The following is a 17039-nucleotide window of genomic DNA, read 5'->3' on the forward strand; positions in this document are numbered from 1 at the left end:
AACCTCAGTCAGTAGAGACTAGGAGGTCTTCAGATCAAACCTCAGAGAGTAGAGACTAGGAGGTCTTCAGATCAAACCTCAGTCAGTAGAGACTAGGAGGGATCCAGATCAAACCTCAGTCAGTCGAGACTAGGAGGGACCCAGATCAAACCTCAGACAGTAGAGACTAGGAGGTCTTCAGATCAATCCTCAGTCAGTAGAGACTAGGAGGTCTTCAGATCAAACCTCAGTAAAGTAGAGACTAGGAGGTATTCAGATCAAACCTCAGACAGTAGAGACTAGGAGGTCTTCAGATCAAACCTCAGACAGTAGAGACTAGGAGGTCTTCAGATCAAACCTCAGTCAGTAGAGACTAGGAGGTCTTCAGATCAAACCTCAGTCAGTAGAGACTAGGAGGAATCCAGATCAAACCTCAGTCAGTAGAGACTAGGAGGGATCCAGATCAAACCTCAGTCAGTCGAGACTAGGAGGGATCCAGATCAAACCTCAGTCAGTAGAGACTAGGAGGTCTTCAGATCAAACCTCAGTCAGTAGAGACTAGGAAGTCTTCAGATCAAACCTCAGTCAGTCGAGACTAGGAGGTCTTCAGATCAAACCTCAGTCAGCAGAGACTAGGAGGTCTTCAGATCAAACCTCAGTCAGTAGAGACTAAGAGGTCTTCAGATCAAACTTCAGTCAGTCGAGACTAGGAGGTATTCAGATCAAACCTCAGTCAGTAGAGACTAGGAGGTCTTCAGATCAAACCTCAGAGAGTAGAGACTAGGAGGTCTTCAGATCAAACCTCAGTCAGTAGAGACTAGGAGGGATCCAGATCAAACCTCAGTCAGTCGAGACTAGGAGGGACCCAGATCAAACCTCAGACAGTAGAGACTAGGAGGTCTTCAGATCAATCCTCAGTCAGTAGAGACTAGGAGGTCTTCAGATCAAACCTCAGTAAAGTAGAGACTAGGAGGTCTTCAGATCAAACCTCAGACAGTAGAGACTAGGAGGTCTTCAGATCAAACCTCAGTCAGTAGAGACTAGGAGGTCTTCAGATCAAACCTCAGTCAGTAGAGACTAGGAGGAATCCAGATCAAACCTCAGTCAGTAGAGACTAGGAGGGATCCAGATCAAACCTCAGTCAGTCGAGACTAGGAGGGATCCAGATCAAACCTCAGTCAGTAGAGACTAGGAGGTCTTCAGATCAAACCTCAGTCAGTAGAGACTAGGAAGTCTTCAGATTAAACCTCAGTCAGTCGAGACTAGGAGGTCTTCAGATCAAACCTCAGTCAGTAGAGACTAGGAGGCCTTCAGATCAAACCTCAGTCAGTCGAGACTAGGAGGTCTTCAGATCAAACCTCAGTCAGTAGAGATACGATGTGGATTTATGCTCATCAAGTACTCTTGATAACTGAATACCAAATTGCACCCTATTCCCTCTACAGTGCACTGCTTTTGACCAGGGCCCATGAGGAGTAGGGTTGCTATTTGGGACTGTGACTAATAGCACTTTCTGTTTCTCTTATGGAGTCTGCCGTTTCATCCTAGAAGCATTATAATGCACTGCTATATTACTCTACAGCTACTGTGTTAGCGGTGAGCTACTGTTTATAGATCGTACCGTGTTCGGTAGGAAAATGTTAATGGGAAAGATATTTTTGGATAATCGGTTTTCACACATAAATGCGGTTGTTTCCCTTTCTCTAGCCGACCAGACTGAAAATGTGTTTCGGTGAACAGAATCATAGTCACACTCACGAGTTAGAGACTTGGTTCATTCTGTTTGGTTCATTCTGTTTGGTTCATTCTGTTTTGTTCATTCTGTTTGGGTTCATTCTGTTTGGTTCATTCTGTTTGGTTCATTCTGTTTGGTTCATTCTGTTTGGTTCATTCTGTTTGGTTCATTCTGTTTGGTTCATTCTGTTTGGTTCATTCTGTATAGTTCATTCTGTTTGGTTCATTCTGTTTGGTTCATTCTGTATGGTTCATTCTGTATGGTTCATTCTGTTTGGTTCATTCTGTTGGGTTCATTCTGTTTGGTTCATTCTGTTTGGTTCATTCTGTAAATAACTCTTTCTTTTGTTCATACTTCCCACGTTGTGTCGGAGCTCCGTGTGTCCTGTCTAGTGTGTGTCGTTTGAGTTGTGTGGTAGGAGAGTATAGGCGCTCCTTTGAACACCACTATGTGTTACCGTGGTGACGCCATTCGCCGGTTCCATTCATGTTGTTTAACGTGTTAACGTTTAACTTGCCCCCAATTCAATTAACATGTAACACGGACGCTGTCATGTCTACTGCATCTGTCTGAATATCTATGTTACCTATTTCTAGGAGACGCCGGCAGAGAGATACTGTAGTGTCCTGTACCGTCTGAATATCTATGTTACCTATCTCTAGGAGACGCCGGCAGAGAGATACTGTAGTGTCCTGTACTGTCTGAATATCTATGTTACCTATCTCTAAGAGATGCCGGCAGAGAGATACTGTAGTGTCCTGTACCGTCTGAATATCTATGTTACCTATCTCTAAGAGACGCCGGCAGAGAGATACTGTAGTGTACTGTACTGTCTGAATATCTATGTTACCTATCTCTAGGAGACGCCGGCAGAGAGATACTGTAGTGTCCTGTACTGTCTGAATATCTATGTTACCTATCTCTAAGAGACGCCGGCAGAGAGATACTGTAGTGTCCTGTACCATCTGAGACGGGAGGAGAGAGGGAGGGACACCGACAGAGAGATACCGTAGTGTCCTGTACCGTCTGAGACGGGAGTAGAGATGGAGAGACACCGACATAGAGATACTGTAGTGTCCTGTACCGTCTGAGAAGGGAGAGAGAGGGAGGGACGCTGACAGAGAGATACTGTAGTGTCCTGTACCGTCTGAGATGGGAGGAGAGAGGGAGAGACACCGACAGAGAGATACCGTAGTGTCCTGTACCGTCTGAGACGGGAGGACAGAGGGAGGGACACCTACAGAGAGATACCGTAGTGTCCTGTACCGTCTGAGATGGGAGGGACACCGACAGAGAGATACCTTAGTGTCCTGTACCGTCTGAGATGGGAGGAGAGATGCAGGGTGGGAGAGGCTGAGGAAGGGGGTTAGGTATGAGATCAGGTACCAAATGTAACACGTGTCTGGGATTTGTCCCTGTGATTTAAAGCTGTTTTGACTTTGTCCTCTGTTTTATCACTGGACTGGAAAAGAATGACGACTAGACTATTAGCTGTGGATTTAAGTGCCTCTGAAATATTTCCGTATGCAGCTGTAGAATAGAATAGATTATTATAGATTACTAATTGTTCTGTATTCAGCTGTAGAATAGAATAGATTCAGAATTGTTCCGTATGCAGCTGTCCTTGAAACGGCTCCTTCTCCTGCTCCGAAGTGGTAGCCTGTGGCATCAAAGACTCTAATTGGCCAATACATAATATCGTCAGAAACCCAGGTTTTGTAACGGGAGAGAGCACAATCACACGCACGCATGCACGAACACACACACACACACACACACACACACACACACACACACACACACACACACACACACACACACACACACACACACACACACACACACACACACACACACACACACACACACACACACACACGGGCCCTCTGATTCTCCTCTCAGCGTTCCAGATTGAATTGTTCTCATAATGAGGTTGCAGCAGTGCTTGTGGCTGGAGGGAGGGTGTGTGTGTCTTTGTTAGTGTGTGTGTCTTTGTTAGTGTGTGTGTCAATTCAATCTTTCTTTCTCTCCCTCTCTCTCCCCTCCTCACTCAATATCCCTCTCTCCCTTTCCCTTCCTCCCTCTATCTCAATTCAATCTCTCTTTCTCTCCCTCTCTCTCCCCTCCTCTCTCAATATCCCTCTCCCCTTCCCCTTCTCCCTCTATCTCAATTCAATCTCTCTTTATCTCCCTCTCTCTCCCCTCCTCTCTCCTCATATCACCCTTTCCTCCCCCCCACACAGCAGAGGAGACATACCCAGAGCACCACCAAGTATGTGGAGCTGATCATCGTAGCTGACAACAGAGAGGTAAGCACCCTAGGGTGACCTGGGGTGACCTTTCACCTTCCGCTGTCACATCAACCCCAGAGACACACATCAGACTCCCATTCCAGTTCTATTATCGTTAGGTATTTGACCATCTGACTCATAGGTGGGGCTCTCCTCCACTACTCCCACTATGCTGCATGTGTTCTGAGAGAGGGCAGACACAGAGAGAGAGAGAGAGAGAGAGAGAGAGAGAGAGAGAGAGAGAGAGAGAGAGAGAGAGAGAGAGAGAGAGAGAGGGAGAGGGAGAGAGAGAGGGAGAGAGGGGGAGAGAGGGGGGGAGAAAGGGAGAGAGAGGGGGAGAGAGGGAGAGAGAGGGGGAGAGAGGGAGAGAGAGACAGAGGGGGAGAGGGGGGGGGGGAGAGGGAGAGAGAGGGGGAGAGAAGGAGAGAGAGAGAGAGGGGGAGAGAGGTAGAGAGGGGGGAGAGAGAGATAGGGAGAGAGAGAGAGGGGGGGGGTAGAGGGAGAGAGAGGGAGAGGGGGAGAGAGGGAGAGGGGGAGAGAGGCAGAGAGGGATAGAGAGAGAGACAGGGAGAGAGAGAGGGAGAGGGAGAGAGGGGGGGAGAGGGAGAGAGGGACAGAGAGAGACAGAGAGAGAGAGAGAGAGAGAGAGAGAGAGAGAGAGGGAGAGAGAGAGAGAGAGAGAGAAAGAGGGAGAGAGGGAGAGAGAGAGAGAGAGAGAGAGAGAGAGAGAGAGAGAGAGAGAAAGAAAGAGGGAGAGAGGGAGAGAGAGAGAGGGAGAGAGAAAGAGGGAGAGAGGGAGAGAGAGAGAGAGAAAGAGAGAGAGAGAGAAAGAGGGAGAGAGAGAGAGAGAGAGAGAGAGAGAGAGAGAGAGAGAGAGAGAGAGAGAGAGAGAGAGAGAGAGAGAGAGAGAGAGAGAAAGAAAGAGGGAGAGAGGGAGAGAGAGAGAGAGAGAGAGAAAGAGGGAGAGAGGGAGAGAGAGAGAGAGAAAGAGAGAGAGAGAGAAAGAGGGAGAGAGAGAGAGGGAGAGAGAGAGAAAGAGGGAGAGAGAGAAAGAGGGAGAGAGAGAGAAAGAGAGAGAGAGAGAAAGAGAGAGAGAGAGAAAGAGAGAGAGAGAGAAAGAGGGAGAGAGAGAGAGAGAGAGAGAGAGAGAGAGAGAGAGAGAGAGAGAGAGAAAGAAAGAGGGAGAGAGGGAGAGAGAGAGAGAGAGAGAGAAAGAGGGAGAGAGGGAGAGAGAGAGAGAGAAAGAGAGAGAGAGAGAAAGAGGGAGAGAGAGAGAGGGAGAGAGAGAGAAAGAGGGAGAGAGAGAGAGAGAGAGAGAGAGAGAGAGAGAGAGAGAGAGAGAGAGAGAGAGAGAGAGAGAGAGAGAGAGAGAGAGAGAGAGAGAGAGATTAAATGGGGGAGAGGATGTTTCCTTTCAAAGGGCTTTGGTTAAAGTACAAAAGGTAAAATAAATAAGCATAAATATAGGCTGTATGTACAATGGTGTTTGTGGCAACAGGTCATAAATATAGGCTGTATGTACAATGGTGTTTGTGGCAACAGGTCATACATCTTGCTGATGTGATGTCACCCTGTGGTATTTCACCCAGTAGATTTGGGAGTTTATCATTTTTGGATTTGTTTTTGAATTCTTTGTGGATCTGTGTAATCTGTGAAATATGTGTCTCTAATATGGTCACACATTTGGCAGGAGGTTAGGAAATTCAGCTCATTTTCCAGCTAATTTTGTGGGCAGTGAGAACATAACCTGTCTTCTCTTGAGAGCCTGTCTTCTCGTGTCTTCTCTTGTCTCTGACAGTAAATGAAGGTCAGCGTGACAGAGCCCCAGTAGTTGTCCAGTTAACCCCTTTTAGTTGATGTGCTGGACTGTGATGAGTGGAAGTTATTGAGGACAGACTGAGAGAGTAGGGATTGGCTGTCACAGTATCATGCTGCCTTTGGCAGGTTTATCAGTGATCAGGTTTGATGTAATGCAGCCCAGTATATTCACTTCCTATGACAACTTCCTCTTCCTCTTATTCCTCTTCTTTTCCTTTTTTAAAAATTGTATTTGTTTATATTTGTTTCTCCTCCTCCTCCTGCGCCTCCTCCTCCTCCTCTTTCTCTTTCCCTTCTCTCCCTCCACCTGTTTCTCCTCCCTCCCTCCTCCCTCTTCTTATTCCTCCTCCTCCTCCTACTTCCTCCTCCCCCCTTCTTCTGCCCCTCCCCCCTCATCTCCTCCTGCCCCTCACCTCCTCCCTCCTCCTCAGTTCCAGAAACAAGGGAAGGATGTGGAGAAGGTCAAACAGAGGCTGGCTGAGATCGCCAATTACGTGGACAAGGTAACGACCAAATCAATATCCATCCTGCGTCCCAAATTATACCCTGTGGACTACTTATGACCGGGACCCATAGGGATGAGGGAGTCGTTTGGGATGCAGGCCCAGTCAGATATGAGCTGAGGCCAGATGAAACATGATTCCATCAAATGGGTCTCTCTCAGCCTGTTGTGAATGAACCGACCTGAGAGTACGGGACGATTGAATTAGGAACGGATGATTGATTCCAGAAGTCCACTGAGAGCTGGTGTGGAGTTGACATCAATATGGAACGTAATATGATATAGATGAGGGTTGGAATACGATCAAGCGTTTATCATCACTGTTGTAAAGTCAAAGACAGATCTTATTAAAAGCTTGTTACGGTTTGAAGGTTTTTCAATGAGGAATTTAGAAGGTTTGCTGGGGTACATTCCAGTCTTTCATACCACTAGGACATCTCTTCCTCTCTCCTTCTTGATTTCCCTCTCTGTCTCTCTCTCTCCCTCCCCCATCCCTCACTCCCCCTCTGTTTCTCTCATCTCCTCCCTCCCTCCATCATCCACCCCTCCCCCATCCACCCTCCCTCTCTCCCCCATCCATCCCTCCACCATCCACCCCCCATCTCTCCCTCCCCCATCGATCCCTCCTCTCTCCCTCCCCTCCTCCCTCCCTCCCCCATCCATCCCTCCCCTCTCCCCCCCATCCATCCCTCCCTCCCTCCCCCATCCATCTCTCCCTCCCCTATCATCCATCCCTCCCCATCCACCCTCCCTCCCCCATCCACACCCCTCTCCCTCCCCATCCACCCTCCCTCCCTCCCCCATCCATCTCTCCCTCCCCCATCATCCATCCCTCCCCATCCACCCTCCCTCCCCCATCCACACCCCTCTCCCTCCCCATCCACCCTCCCTCCCTCCCCCATCCACCCCATCCCTCCCTCCCTCCCTCCCTCCCTCCCTCCCTCCCTCATCCACCCCCATCCACCCCCCTCTCTCCCTCCCCCTCTCCCTCCCCCCCAGTTCTACCGTGCCCTGAACATCCGTGTAGCTCTGGTGGGGTTGGAGGTGTGGAGCGACCAGGACAGGTGTCCAATCAGCCAGGACCCCTTCACCACCCTGCATGAGTTCCTGGACTGGAGGAAACTCAAACTGCTGCCCAACAGGCCCCACGATAATGCACAGCTAGTCAGGTAACTACTACTATACTAATACAGCTGTACTACTGCTGCCCAACAGGCCCCACGATAATGCACAGCTAGTCAGGTAACTACTACTATACTAATACAGCTGTACTACTGCTGCCCAACAGACCCCACGATAATGCACAGCTAGTCAGGTAACTACTACTATACTAATACAGCTGTACTACTGCTGCCCAACAGGCCCCACGATAATGCACAGCTAGTCAGGTAACTACTACTATACTAATACAGCTGTACTACTGCTGCCCAACAGGCCCCACGATAATGCACAGCTAGTCAGGTAACTACTACTATACTAATACAGCTGTACTACTGCTGCCCAACAGGCCCCGCGATAATGCACAGCTAGTCAGGTAACTACTACTATACTAATACAGCTGTACTACTGCTGCCCAACAGGCCCCACGATAATGCACAGCTAGTCAGGTAACTACTACTATACTAATACAGCTGTACTACTGCTGCCCAACAGGCCCCGCGATAATGCACAGCTAGTCAGGTAACTACTACTATACTAATACAGCTGTACTACTGCTGCCCAACAGACCCCACGATAATGCACAGCTAGTCAGGTAACTACTACTATACTAATACAGCTGTACTACTGCTGCCCAACAGGCCCCACGATAATGCACAGCTAGTCAGGTAACTACTACTATACTAATACAGCTGTACTACTGCTGCCCAACAGGCCCCACGATAATGCACAGCTAGTCAGGTAACTACTACTATACTAATACAGCTGTACTACTGCTGCCCAACAGGCCCCACGATAATGCACAGCTAGTCAGGTAACTACTACTATACTAATACAGCTGTACTACTGCTATACTAAAACTATTATACAAATATACTACTACAATACCACTACTATTATACTCCTATACTACTACTACACTACTACTATACCAATACATCTGTACTACTACTATAATACTACTATTATACCACTACACTACTACTATACTACTACTATTATACTACCATTATACTACTACACTACTACTATACCAATACATCTGTACTACTACTATAATACTACTATTATACCACTACACTACTACTATACTACTACTATTATACTACCATTATACTACTATACTACTACTATACCAATACATCTGTACTACTACTATAATACTACTATTATACCACTACACTACTACTATACTACTACTATTATACTACCATTATACTACTACACTACTACTATACCAATACATCTGTACTACTACTATAATACTACTATTATACCACTACACTACTACTATACTACTACTATTATACTACCATTATACTACTATACTACTACTATACTAATACATCTGTACTACTACTATACTACTACTATTATACCACTACACTACTACTATACTACTACTATTATACTACTATTATACTACTATACTACTACTATACTAATACATCTGTACTACTGCTGTACTACTACTATACTACTACACTACTACTATACTACTACTATACTACTACTATGCTACTACTGCACTACTACTATACTAATACAGCTGTACTATTGCTATACTACTTCTATACTACTACTGTTATACCACAACACTACTACTACACTACTACTATTATACTACCATTATACTAATGCCATTATACCACTACTATTATACTACTACACTACTACTATAATACTACTATTATACTACTATACTACTACACTACTACTACACTACTACTATACTACTACTATTATACTAATATACTACTACACTACTACTGCGCTACTACTATACTACTAATATACTACTACTAGTATACTACTATACTACTACACTGCTACTATACTACTACTACACTACTACTATACTACTACTACACTACTACTATACTACTACTACACTACTACTACACTACTACTGTTATACCACTACACTACTACTATACTACTACCATTATACTACCATTAGACTACTATACTACTACTATACTACTACTATACTACTACACTACTACTACACTACTACTATACCACTACTATGAGACTACTATACTACTACTATACTACTATTACACTACTGCTATACTACTGCTATTATACCACTACACTACTACTATACTACTACTATTATACTACCATTAGACTACTATACTACTATGATACTCATACATCTGTACTACTGCTATACTACTACTATACTACTATTATTATACCCCTACACTACTACTATACTACTACTATTATACTACCATTATATTACTATACTACTACTATACTACTTCTACTGGTGTTCTAGTGTTGTTCTAGTTCTGTTCTACTGGTGTTCTACTGTTGTTCTAGTGTTGTTCCAGTGCTGTTCTACTGGCGTTCTAGTGGTGTTCTATTGGTGTTCAAGTTTTGTTCTATTGGTGTTCTACTGTTGTTCTAGTTCTGTTCTACTGGTGTTCTAGTGTTGTTCTAGTTCTGTTCTACTGGTGTTCTAGTGTGGTTCTACTGGTGTTCTGCTGGTGTTCTCGTGTTGTTCTAGTGTTGTTCTAATGGTGTTCTACTGGTGTTCTACAGTTGTTCTAGTGTTCTACTGGTTTTCTACTGTTGTTCTAGTTCTGTTCTACTGGTGTTCTAGTGTTGTTCTACTGGTGTTCTAGTGTTGTTCTAGTTCTGTTCTACTGGTGTTCTAGTGTTGTTCTACTGGTGTTCTGCTGGTGTTCTCGTGTTGTTCTAGTGTTGTTCGAATGGTGTTCTACTGGTGTTCTACAGTTGTTCTAGTGTTCTACTGGTGTTTTAGTGTTGTTCTACTTGTGTTCTACTGGTGTACTCGTGTTGTTCTATTGGTGTTCTACTGGTGTTCTACTGTTGTTCTAGTGTTCTACTGGTGTTCTAGTGGTGTTCTAGTGTTGTTCTAGTGCTGTTCTACTGGTGTTCTAGTGGTGTTCTAGTGTTGTTCTAGTGCTGTTCTACTGGTGTTCTAGTGTTGTTCTAGTTTTGCTCTACTGGTGTTCTACTGGTGTTCTAGTGTTGTTCTAGTTCTGTTCTGCTAGTGTTCTAGTGTTGTTCTAGTTCTGTTCTACTGGTGTTCTAGTGTTGTTCTACTGGTGTTCTAGTGTTGTTCTAGTGTTGATCTAGTGTTGTTCTAGTGTTGTTCTAGTGGTTTTCTGTGGTGTTCTACTGGTGTTCTACTGTTGTTCTACTGTTGTTCTACTGTTGTTCTAGTGTTGTTCCAGTGCTGTTCTACTGGCGTTCTAGTGGTGTTCTATTGGTGTTCAAGTGTTGTTCTAGTGTTGTTCTAGTGTTGTTCTACTGGTGTTCTACTGGCATTCTAGTGTTGTTCTACTGGCGTTCTAGTGTTGTTCTACTGGTGTTCTAGTGGTGTTCTAGTGTTGTTCTAGCGTTGTTCTACTGGTGTTCTAGTGCTGTTCTACTGTTGTTCTACTGTAGTTCTACCGGTGTTCTACTGGTGTCCCAGTGTTGTTCTACTGTTGTTCTAGTGTTGTTCTAGTGTTGTTCTACTGGTGTTCTAGTGGTGTTCTAGTGTTGTTCTAGTGCTGTTCCACTGGTGTTCTAGTGTTGTTCTAGTGGTTTTCTACTGTTGTCCTACTGGTGTTCTAGTGGTTTTCTACTGGTGTTCTACTGGTATTCTAGGGTTGTTCTAGTGTTGTTCTTCTGGTGTTCTAGTGTTGTTCTACTGGTGTTCTAGTGGTGTTCTAGTGTTGTTCTACTGTAGTTCTACTGGTGTTCTACTGTTGTTCCAGTGGTGTTCTAGTGTTGTTCTAGTGTTGTTCTGCTGGTGTTCTAGTGGTGTTCTAGTGTTGTTCTAGTGCTGTTCCACTGGTGTTCTAGTGTTGTTCTACTGGTGTTCTACTGTTGTTCTACTTGTGTTCTAGTGTTGTTCTAATGTTGTTCTATTGATGATCTATTGGTGTTCTAATGATGTTCTATTGGTGTTCTAGTGGTGTTCTAGTGCTATTCTACTGGTCTTCTAGTGTTGTTCTAGTGGTGTTCTAGTGGTGTTCTAGTGTTGTTCTAGTGGTGTTATTCTAGTGTTGTTCTAGTGTTGTTCTACTGTTGTTCTAGTGTTGTTCTAGTGTTGTTCTAGTGTTGTTCTACTGGTCTTCTAGTGTTGTTCTACTGTTTGTCTCCACAGCGGGGTGTTCTACTAGTGTTGTTCTACTGTTTGTCTCCACAGCAGGGTGTTCTACTGGTGTTGTTTGTCTCCACAGCAGGGTGTTCTACTGGTGTTGTTTGTCTCCAGAGCAGGGTGTTCTACTGGTGTTCTACTGGTGTTTGTCTCCACAGCAGGGTGTTCTACTGGTGTTGTTTGTCTCCACAGCAGGGTGTTCTACTGGTGTTGTTTGTCTCCACAGCGGGGTGTTCTACTGGTGTTGTTTGTCTTCACAGTGGGGTGTTCTACTGGTGTTGTTTGTCTCCACAGCAGGGTGGTCTACTGGTGTTCTACTGGTGTTGTTTGTCTCCACAGTGGGGTGTTCTACTGGTGTTCTACTGGTGTTGTTTGTCTCCACAGCAGGGTGTTCTACTGGTGTTGTTTGTCTCCACAGCAGGGTGGTCTACTGGTGTTCTACTGGTGTTGTTTGTCTCCACAGTGGGGTGTTCTACTGGTGTTCTACTGGTGTTGTTTGTCTCCACAGCAGGGTGTTCTACTGGTGTTGTTTGTCTCCACAGCAGGGTGGTCTACTGGTGTTCTACTGGTGTTGTTTGTCTCCACAGTGGGGTGTTCTACTGGTGTTCTACTGGTGTTGTTTGTCTCCACAGCAGGGTGTTCTACTGGTGTTGTTTGTCTCCACAGTGGGGTGTTCTACTGGTGTTGTTTGTCTCCACAGCAGGGTGTTCTATTGGTGTTCTACTGGTGTTGTTTGTCTCCACAGTGGGGTGTTCTTCCAGGGTACCACCATCGGCATGGCACCCATCATGAGCATGTGTACAGCAGAGCAGTCTGGGGGCATCGTCATGGTGAGAGGCTCGGTTCCTTTTCTGACTGACTGACTCAGCTGTTTTACAAAGTGTGTGTATGTATATGGGTGTTTGTGTCTGTGTGCGTGTGTGTGTGTGCGTGTGTATGTGTTTGTGTGTGTGTGTGTATGTGTGTGTGTTTGTGTGTGTGTGTGTATGTGTGTGTGTTTGTGTGTGTGTGTGTGTGTATGTGTGTGTGTGTGTGTGTGTGTGTGTGTGCTTGTGTGTGTGCTTGTGTGTGTGCTTGTGTGTGTGCTTGTGTGTGTGTGTGTGTGTGTGTGTGCTTGTGTGTGTGCTTGTGTGTGTGTGTGTCAAGAAAGACAGCGTCTGAGGGTATTGAACCCTTTATGTGAATGACCAGATCCACTTGACTGTTCTGTGCTCTTTGACACATACAGTTTAACTATGTAGGAAACCCTGCTGAAACTCCCTCTCCTCTCCTCTCCTCTCCTTTCCTCTCCTCTCCTCTCCTCTCCTCTCCTCTCCTCTCCTCTCTTCTCCTCTCCTCTCCTCCTCTGCTCTCCTCTCCTCTCCTCTCCTCTCCTCTCCTCTCTTCTCTCCTCTCCTCTCCTCTCCTCTCCTCTCCTCTCCTCTCCTCTCCTCTCCTCTCCTCCTCTCCTCTCCTCTCCTCTCCTCTCCTCTCCTCCTCTCCTCTCCTCTCCTCTCCTCTCCTCCCCTCTCCTCTCCTCTCCTCTCCTCCTCTCCTCTCCTCTCCTCTCCTCTCCTCTCCTCTCTTTCTTCTTCTCTACCTCCCTCGTGTTGGATTCTTGGCTCCCTCTCTCCCTCCCTCTCTTCTTCTTCACCTCCCTCGTTGTTGGGTTCTTGGCTCCCTCTCTCCCTCCCCCTCTTCTTCTCCACCTCCCTCGTTGTTGGATTCTTGGCTCCCTCTTACGTCAGGATAACTCATTTTAATGAGCCTGTTCAACGCAGGCCACGTCAACTCCAGTGGTTATGTCATAGACACACCGTCTTGTCCTAATAAATCAGGAGAAGTATTGATCACGCGAGTCGAGACCTTTTCGTGTTTTAACGAGGCACAACAAACGTCGCAACGTCAAATCCAATGCTATTTGTCACTGACCGTGAAACGCTGTCAAGGCCTTTAACCAACGATACAGGTTGAAAAAAAATAAGAGTGAAGAAAATATTTACTAAATAAACTAAAGTGAAATAATTAAAAAGTAACAATAATATAACAACAACGATGCTATATACAGGGGGTACTGGTACTGAGTTAGTGTGCGGGGGTACAGGTTAGTTAAGGTAATTGAGGTAATATTGGCTCTATATGACAGCTGGATCCTATTGGTTCTGTATTACAGCTGGAATCCTATTGGTTCTGTATTACAGCTGGAATCCTATTGGCTTTGAATTACAGCTGGAATCCTATTGGTTCTGTATTACAGCTGGAATCCTATTAGCTCTGAATTTCAGCTGGAATCCTATTGGCTCTGAATTACACCTGGAATCCTATTGGCTCTGAATTACAGCTGGAATCCTATTGGCTCTATATTACAGCTTAATCCTATTGGCTCTGAATTACAGCTGGAATCCTATTGGCTCTATATTACAGCTGGAATCCTATTGGTCCTGTATTACAGCTGGAATCCTATTGGCTCTGTATTAAATCTGGAATCCTATTGGTTCTTTATTACAGCTGGAATCCTATTGAATCTGAATTACAGCTTAATCCTATTGGCTCTGAATTACAGCTGGAATCCTATTGGCTCTGAATTACAGCTGGAATTCTATAGGCTCTGAATTACAGCTGGAATCCTATTGGCTCTGAATTACAGCTGGAATCCTATTGGCTCTGAATTACAGCTGGAATCCTATTGGCTCTGAATTACAGCTGGAATCCTATTGGCTCCGAATTAAAGCTGGAATCCTATAGGTTCTGTATTACAGCTGGAATCCTATTGGTTCTGTATTACAGCTGGAATCCTATTGGCTCTATATTACAGCTGGAATCCTATTGGCTCTGAATTACAGCTGGAATCCTATTGGCTCTGAATTACAGCTGGAATCCTATTGGCTCTGAATTACAGCTGGAATCCTATTGGCTCTGAATTACAGCTGGAATCCTATTAGCTCCGAATTACAGCTGGAATCCTATTGGTTCTGTATTACAGCTGGAATCCTATTGGTTCTGTATTACAGCTGGAATCCTATTGGCTCTATATTACAGCTGGAATCCTATTGGCTCTGAATTAATGTTGGTTGGTTGATTGGTTGGTTGGTTGGTTGGTTGGTTGGTTGTTGGTTGATTGTTCTTGTTTTTCAGGATCATTCGGACAACCCCCTGGGAGCAGCGGTTACTCTGGCCCACGAACTCGGGCACAACTTTGGAATGAACCATGACACCCCAGAGCGGGGGTGTGGCTGCAGGGTGACAGTGGACCGAGGAGGTTGCATCATGACCCCCTCTACAGGGTGAGTTGGAACAGTCCAATATGGGCCCCCTCGACAGGGTGAGTTGGAACAGTCCAATATGGCCCCCTCTACAGGGTGAGTTAGAACAGTCCAATATGACCCCTCTCTACAGGGTGAGTTGGAACAGTCCAATATGGCCCCCTCTACAGGGTGAGTTGGAACAGTCCAATATGAACCCCCCTCTACAGGGTAAATTGTAACAGTCCAATATCCCCCCCCCCTACAGGGTAAGTTGGAACAGTCCAATATGCCCCCCCCCCCTCCCTCTACAGGGTAAGTTGGAACAGTCCAATATGCCCCCTCCCCCTCTACAGGGTAAGTTGGAACAGTCCAATATGGCCCCCCCTCCACAGAAACAGTCCAATCAGTGTCTATTTGCCTGTCACAACAGTTGTCAGAGTAGTCACAGTTGGTGACAATGGTTAAATGACAAGCCCAGACATCCTTTTTAGAAATTTCACATTTTTGAGAAACTTCCCCCAAACAGCAAATTATTTCCTCATCCTTGTCGTGCAGTATAAACATGTGCAAAGTCTTCCAAAACATCCAAATACGTCTTTTACTTACTGAAGGTGTAAAGATTGAGCTAAAATACCACACGTCTATCCAGTGTCACCTTCTGTCTTACTGAAGGTGTAAAGATTGAGCTAAAATACCACACGTCTATCCAGTGTCACCTTCTGTCTTACTGAAGGTCTAAAGATTGAGGTAAAATACCACACGTCTATCCAGTGTAACCTTCTGTCTTACTGAAGGTCTAAAGATTGAGGTAAAATACCACACGTCTATAGTCCAGCGAGTCCAGTCTGCTATATTACTGTGTTGGAACTTCACTAGAACACAAAGCCTTAGTTGTCACAGTACTCTGGGGAGTCCTCCTGACTAGAACACAAAGCCTGAGTTCTCACAGTACTCTGGGGAGTCCTCCTGACTAGACCACAAAGCCTTAGTTCTCACAGTACTCTGGGGAGTCCTCCTGACTAGAACACAAAGCCTTAGTTGTCACAGTACTCTGGGGAGTCCTCCTGACTAGACCACAAAGCCTTAGTTCTCACATTACTCTGGGGAGTCCTCTTGACTAGAACACAAAGCCTTAGTTCTCACAGTACTCTGGGGAGTCCTCCTGACTAGAACACTTAGTTCTCACAGTAATCTGGGGAGTCCTCCTGACTAGAACACAAAGCCTTAGTTCTCACAGTACTCTGGGGAGTCCTCCTGACTAGAACACAAAGCCTTAGTTCTCACAGTACTCTGGGGAGTCCTCCTGACTAGAACACAAAGCCTTAGTTCTCACAGTACTCTGGGGAGTCCTCCTGACTAGAACACAAAGCCTTAGTTCTCACAGTACTCTGGGGAGTCCTCCTGACTAGAACACAAAGCCTTAGTTCTCACAGTACTCTGGGGAGTCCTCCTGACTAGAACACAAAGCCTTAGTTCTCACAGTACTCTGGGGAGTCCTCCTGACTAGAACACAAAGCCTTAGTTCTCACAGTACTCTGGGGAGTCCTCCTGACTAGAACACAAAGCCTTAGTTCTCACAGTACTCTGGGGAGTCCTCCTGACTAGAACACAAAGCCTTAGTACTCACAGTACTCTGGGGAGTCCTCCTGACTAGAACACAAAGCCTTAGTTCTCACAGTACTCTGGGGAGTCCTCCTGACTAGAACACAAAGCCTTAGTTCTCACAGTACTCTGGGGAGTCCTCCTGACTAGAACGTTCTGGCCCACGTCCCAAATGAAACCCTACACTCTATATGGTTCACTACATTGGACTAGAGCACTACGCTCTAAAATATGATGGGTTGTTTGGTTGATCCTACTGCTGGGTTGTTTGGTTGATCCTACTGGGTTGTTTGGTTGACTCTACTGCTGGGTTGTTTGGTTGACTCTACTGCTGGGTTGTTTGGTTGATCCTACTGCATGGGTTGTTTGGTTGATCCTACAGCTGGGTTTTTTGGTTAATCCTACTGCTGGGTTGTTTGGTTGACTCTACTGCTGGGTTGTTTGGTTGATCCTACAGCTGGGTTGTTTGGTTGATCCTACTGGGTTGTTTGGTTGATCCTACAGCTGGGTTGTTTGGTTGATCCTACTGGGTTGTTTGGTTGATCCTACTGCTGGGTTGTTTGGTTGATCCTACTGCTGGGTTGTTTGGTTGACTCTACTGCTG

At 45.6% G+C, this 17039-nt stretch overlaps 1 protein-coding gene across 1 annotated transcript in view; it reads left to right on the forward strand.

Annotated features, from left to right (window-relative positions):
• Positions 1–17039, forward strand: part of LOC139381327 (disintegrin and metalloproteinase domain-containing protein 12-like) — a 234947-nt gene that overhangs the window by 133548 nt on the left and 84360 nt on the right. The window contains exons 7-11 of the mRNA XM_071124777.1: positions 3958–4023; positions 6255–6326; positions 7325–7494; positions 12355–12439; positions 14724–14872. Of these exons, the coding sequence (XP_070980878.1) occupies positions 3958–4023; positions 6255–6326; positions 7325–7494; positions 12355–12439; positions 14724–14872 (542 nt within the window). The remainder of the gene's footprint in view (positions 1–3957; positions 4024–6254; positions 6327–7324; positions 7495–12354; positions 12440–14723; positions 14873–17039) is intronic.

Source organism: Oncorhynchus clarkii, chromosome 23 (genome assembly GCF_045791955.1).
Source record: "Oncorhynchus clarkii lewisi isolate Uvic-CL-2024 chromosome 23, UVic_Ocla_1.0, whole genome shotgun sequence".
Classification (NCBI taxonomy): Eukaryota; Metazoa; Chordata; class Actinopteri; order Salmoniformes; family Salmonidae; genus Oncorhynchus; species Oncorhynchus clarkii.